We start from the raw sequence: 6,373 nt of genomic DNA, 5'->3' as shown, positions 1-6,373 counted from the left end.
TTTTGCTATTCTTGCTTTCTTTTTGCTAAGAACTAATCCTTTTTCTTTACATCTTTCTAAAACTATTAATAATTTTTGAAGATGATCTTCTTTATCCTGTTTTGTAAAAATTAGTATATCATCAATGTACACTAAAACAAATTCATTTAACTCCTTTGGATTTTCTTCCATAAATTTTTGATAAATACCTGGGGCTTATTTTAATCCGAATGGTAATACATTCCATTCATAGAGCAACACACTTGTTGATTCTTTTGTTGGGCAAGTAAAAGCAGTTAATTTCTTTGTTTCTTCGTCTAAACGAAGTTGCCAATATCCTGATTTTGCATCAAGAGATGAAAACCAAGTTGCTCCTTTGATTTTTTCTAAAATAGAATCTTTTCTTGGAAGTTTATGAGCATCACCAATAGTTGCTTCATTCATTTTCTTATAGTTTATTACCATTCTTCGTTTTCCCCTTTTAATTTCATTATTGTTTTCAACGTAAAAAGCTGGAGCCGCATGAGGACTTTTACTTAATCTTATAATTCCTTTTTCCAAAAGATCTTTACATTCTAGTGAGAACTCTTCTCTATCTCTTGCGGAATAAGGAATTTTATTTGGAACATTTATCTCTTTTGTGGGATCTTTTAATTTAATGCTTACTAATTCGTTATTTGTATTTTTAATATCTAAAGGATTTTCAGCACAAATTTCATTCAAAAGTTCTTCTATCTTTATTTCAAGATTATTTTTTGGAATATTTATATGAAAGTATAGATTTAAATAACATGTTTCTAATATAGAAAATATTTTAAATTTTAAGATCTTATCTATAGTAGTAGTTGGTATTTTTATACGTTTTGATTTTTGATTTATTGAAGAATCGTGTGGAGCTTTTAAAACTATATATGTTAATTCTTGAATGAATGGATGATATAGCTCTAAAAAGTTATTTCCTATGATAAAATCCATTCCAGAATCTAACATATATATAGATGGAACAATGAATCTATAATTTTGAATAAAAATTTCAACCATCTCTGCTTTTTGGTCAATTTTATGTATTGATTTGTCAGCTATTCTAACTCTTAATGGTTTCTTTAATTTTTTCCAATCAAGTTTTATATTTGAACTAGCAAAGCATTGTGTTGCTCCAGAATCTATGAAAGCATTTATAAATTTTTCTGTTATTTTTATAGTAATAAATGTAGCATTATTACTCAGTCTCTGAGTCTGTTTCTGAGACATATTCAAAAATATAGTCTAAGTTATCATCAGATTCTTCTAATGGTTCCATGAAACAAGACTTAGCAATTTCTATTTGTTTAGTAAGATCCTTTTTATCCTTCTTTTTTGGGCATTCATTTGCGTAGTGTCCTTCTTCTTGGCAATACCAACATTTACAATTTTCTTTTTTATTCGGGCAATAGTTATTTCTTTGTCTTTTGTTTTTATTGTTATTTTCTTTCCTAAAATATCTCTTTTTTCTCCAGTTTGGATAGTATTTTCTTCTTCTAAATTGATATTTTCTTTTTCTTTGAAAATTTTTATTAAGACCATATTTTTGAGGTATCTCTTCATTATCCTGACAGCAAATTCTAATTATATTTGCAAATCTTTTTTGAGTTGCTTCTTGCATACAACGTTCTTTTATTTCCTCTCTTATTGCAGAGGTTGCTCCACCAAAATTATTTTCAATTGTCCCTCTATTTATTTCTCTTATAAATCTTCCCATTATAAATTCATTAGCAGGATATGGAAGTTTTGTTATATACATACTGAGATAATGATTTTTATCTTCTTCTTTTAATTTGTAATAATGTATTCTATATTCACATATATAAGACTCCACATTACATAAATCATATATCTGAATATTAGCTAAATGGTTTTTTTGCTTCTTGATATTCCTTATTATAGACTTCTTGTCTATGATCTATAATATTTTTTCCAAAAAATTCTTTATATAGAATCATCATTATATATAATATCTTATCATAAGCTGTTGTTTTTGTTTCTAGTTCTTCTATTATTTGGTTTTCTATTGATGTCATATAATCTCTTATAGTTCCTTTAGTATGAAATCCTATGTAATTCCAAATGTCTCTTCCAGACAATTCACTAAGTTTTGGATTAGTAAAGGCTTCTAATAAGAAGGAATTCAACCAGTTTTCGAAAATTTCTTTTTTGTTTTTTTTGCAGTCTAAATCGAGCATTCTTTCTCCTTCCATTTCCTGGATTTTAGGAACGTATTTTGATGGTATTTTTGTATATTTTGAATCTTTATTTATAAATCCTTTTTTAAAAGCATAATTATCAAAACCTGTTTCCCATTTAAATTGAGATTGATTATCCTTAGATGTTCCAGCTTCATTTTTTACTTGTATTGGAATTGCTGGTTCTTCGTCACTTGAATAGTCTAGAATATGTTCTTCATTTTCTATATTTTCATCATTTACTAATTCTTCTTCTATTTAAAAACCATGTTCCATAATATTATTTTCTTGAGCCATTTTTAATTGTTTAAAAAGCATTGTAACTTCTTCTAATTTTTCTTCAATATTCATAATTTCAATGGTGGTTTTACTTTTAAGTCTGTTATGTTGATTATATTTTGAAATTTTTCTTCTTTGGGATTCTCTTTTTCCTTATTTCTTTGAAATTTTATAGATACTAATATTTCTTCAAGCATATCTACTATAGAATTTAATTGTGGGTTAAAAGTATGATGAAGATGTGGGGAATCATTTCCATGGTAGCATTTTTTAGAAATTCCATGTGAAAAATAAGTTTTTTCAGGTTTTTGAAGTCCCTCAATAAAACTTATAGTAAAATAAAGATTTTGAGAAAAATCATTTTGTATTGATTTTAAGAATTCAGTGTCATTACAATTAACATTGGTTAAAATCATTAATTTTTGATCTATTAGTTTTGATAATTTAATTATTTCTTCTCTTAAATCTTCTAATTTACTTTTTTCCATTAGGTGACGTTTTTCCTTGTGAAGGGTTACGGTTTTAAGTTAAAAGTGTGGTTTTAGAATGTATGGTTTAGATTTTGCCACATAAGCACATCTTTAAAACAACATCTTTACCATATATTTCACCTTTTATTTAGGATTGAAATATACAGCTTGCATTGTTGATTAAAATAAAGTCACAAAAAAACATGTTGATTAAAATAAAACGTCGGCTGCATTACGAATTTTCTATATATTCCTCTTTGTTTATTCCAAGTTTATAAATAAATAAATAAATAAATAACAGTATAATACAGTTCTATAACTTATAACGGCAAGTAAACGTGGGTTGCATTTCCGATATATTTTTTCCCTCACGATTTATTTTCTTAGTCAATAAAGAAGTAAGCAAGCCACTCGTGCAATAATAATAGTAATAATATGAACATGAGTTTTTTTTTTTTCTTACATAACAATCATCAAGTCAAGTCAGGTTCTGGCCGAGGCTACAACTCAAGAGGTAGTTTTAGTGTTAGAAGCAGACACAAGTTCAATATTGTACAGCATTTTGGTAAAGGATGAAATCAAAATTTTTTACGGTTCAGTTGTCAATTGTGTAAAAAATTTAGACACATTGTTGTAAATTGTTGGTGATATGACCAGTAATCATCGGTTATAAGTTATAACTCGGTAACACCTAATTCATAATCGTAACGACGTAACCGACCATTTCATAATGAGCTATAAACAACCTTAAACCAATAACGTCAGATACACAATTAATCCTCTCCCTGGACGTTACAACCCAAGAATAACGGCCGACCTTTTCACTAAAATATAAGGCGGAGGACAAAGCTAGTAAAGGTATGTCATTTTCTTCTAAGATAGGATCCATTATCTACTTTACACTAACTTGAGCGTTTGAGTGCCTTTGCAGGTTCCCAACCCCATTGTTCATCCATTGCCGACGTATATCGTGATCCAGCCGAGAAGTTTGCTGATCTTGGTCGGAGGACGAGCTATACCTCGGATTAAGCAGGCAAGAACACTTGGTGCCCACCGTGGGGCCGAAAAAGCTTGGAATATCATTCGTAAAAGGTCCCAAAACACCCTTAAAATGCACTCATGGCTGATGTTCCTCCCCCCACCTCATCCGAGCTCCTACGGATGATGACAGAGCTTCAACAAGCAAACCAACAAATGGTGGAAGAAAATCAGAGAATGCAGAATCAAATCGCGCAATTAGTCAACGCTCGAATAGAGCATAACAATGATCACCATGACCGAGAAGAAAACCACGAGCGTCAATCAGCGCCGACTCATGTTTCTGAAATACCTCAGCACGAGGAAGATGGGGCTCGTAGAACTGAAGAAACCCAACTAGACGCGGACGAAGAGGAGCGCGACAACTCTACCGGCCCGTTTACAGCCGACATAATGAATTTTCAACTTCCCAGACAGTTCACCCTGCCGACGACTTTAACCCCGTATGACGGGCTCGGAGATCCAAAGCAGCATATCATAAAATTTCGATCTATTATGATCGTTAACGGTGCATCCGACTCTATTTTATGCTGTTGTTTTTCATCCTTTTTAGATGGTCCTGTACTTGACTGGTTTTGCTCTTTGCCTGCAGATTCAATATCGCGCTTCCAGGAATTAGCCAAACAGTTCGAAGACCACTTCGTAGCATCGGCAATATATCTGCATGATTCAGACTACTTGACGACCATCAAGCAAGGCCCACAAGAGAGCTTAAAGGATTATATTACACGTTTTACAAAGGTCACCATGAGAATCCCGGATCTCCATCCCGAAGTCCATCTCCATGCCATTAAAAGCGGCCTTCGTCCGGGCAAGTTTCAAGAGACAATTGCCGTCGCTAAACCACAAACCTTAGCCGAGTTTCGCGAGAAAGCCAAGGGACAGATAGACGTTGAAGAGCTTCGACAAGCCCGAAAAGCATAAAGATCGGTCAATAGTAAGGATGATGATAAACCCCGAGATAGTAAGAAAGCCTTTAAACCAGTTTTCCGTTATGAGTCATACACCCAGTTCAACACAAAGCGAGATGACATTATCAAAGAGATACTCAATTCCAAGTTAATTAAGCCTCCCCGCAAAGCTGGCAACTACCCGGAATCCAAAGGCATTGATAAATCTAAATATTGCACCTTCCATCAGAAGCACGGACACACAACCGATGATTGTGTGATCACCAAAGATCTACTCGAACGTCTTGCAAGACAAGGCCACCTTGATAAATTTATTGCAGGGCACATGCAGAAGAAAGTAACCTCCACCTCTGACCCCTCCGCAGCAGGGCCTTCATCAAAAGAAAAGGATAAAACACCAGCCCAACCCAGAGGGATTATCAACTGTATTTCGGGAGGATATGCTGGAGGCGGACACACAAGCTCAGCCCGAAAATGTACTTACAGGGCCATGTTGACAGTCACAGATGCCTTTAAAGGTCCTCAGCCGGTTCAGGACTTCCCAGAGATGACTTTCCGTTCAACCGACTTTAGTCATACTGATACCAATTATGACGATCCAGTGATAATTTCTGTTCAATTGGGGGACTTGGTAGTCCGCAAAGTACTACTCGATCCTGGAAGCAGTGCCAACGTGTTATTTTTTACCATGTTCGAAAAAATGAAGCTAAGCAGCAACATTCTACAACCATACCATGGAGACTTGGTAGGATTTTCAGGAGAGCGAGTCCCTGTTTTGGGTTCTGTGTGGTTACAAACCACACTCGGTGAGCAACCATTATTTAAGACGCAAGACATTCAATATCTTGTGGTCGATTGCTTTAGGCCTTATAATCTCATATTAGGCATATCATTATTAAATAGGTTTGCTGCAATTGTATCCATGGTTCACCTTTGTGTTAAGTTTCCTGTGCAGGATAATTTAGTAGCAACCATCCATGGCGACCTCCACGAAGCTCGGCAATGGTATAACACAAGCTTGAAGCCCATCAAAAAGAATAACACGGCGCATGTCAATTCCATATAATCCGAACAAATAAGGTTGACCGAGTTTGATCCAAGAGCCGACTTTGAAGATTGGCCTATGCCAAATGAGGAATTAACAAAGGTCGCACTGACTAAAGATCCCATGAAGTTCACTTTTGTGGGAACATCGATCAGTACGGAAGAAAGAGAGCAACTTGTAAGATTCTTACGGGAGAACGCCGACTTGTTTGCTTGGACCTCCGGCGACATGCTTGGGATAGATCCATCTGTTATTACGCACAAGTTGGCAATTAATCCAGCAGCTCGGCCGATCTCACAAAAGAAGAAAAATCTCGGTACTGAGAAGAAGCTTGCATCCTTGGCAGAGGTTAAAAAGCTCATTGATGCTCATTTCATCCGAGAGATCAGGTTCACAACATGGCTCGCCAATGTTGTTATGGTAAAAAAGAAT

General features: G+C 34.4%; 1 protein-coding gene across 1 annotated transcript; it reads left to right on the top strand.

Moving 5' to 3' along the window:
• Positions 1-4,066: 4,066 nt before the first annotated feature.
• Positions 4,067-5,962, top strand: LOC130980650 (uncharacterized). The gene is made up of 2 exons (XM_057904309.1): positions 4,067-4,903; positions 4,997-5,962. Exons 1-2 carry the CDS (start codon positions 4,067-4,069, stop codon positions 5,960-5,962), a joined length of 1,803 nt encoding a protein of 600 aa, XP_057760292.1.
• The last annotated feature ends 411 nt before the right edge of the window (positions 5,963-6,373 follow it).

This window comes from Arachis stenosperma, chromosome 5 (assembly GCF_014773155.1).
Source record: "Arachis stenosperma cultivar V10309 chromosome 5, arast.V10309.gnm1.PFL2, whole genome shotgun sequence".
In the NCBI taxonomy this organism is placed as follows: Eukaryota; Viridiplantae; Streptophyta; class Magnoliopsida; order Fabales; family Fabaceae; genus Arachis; species Arachis stenosperma.
This window is presented reverse-complemented; position numbering and strand designations above follow the sequence as displayed.

Excerpts from the sequence above, each read along its gene's own strand:
- LOC130980650 (XM_057904309.1), top strand. The coding sequence starts at position 4,067 with ATGGCTGATGTTCCTCCCCCCACCTCATCCGAGCTCCTACGGATGATG. Across the intron at positions 4,904-4,996 it reads AGCTTCGACAAGCCCGAAAA|TTCAACACAAAGCGAGATGA; the intron begins GCATAAAGATCG and ends TCATACACCCAG.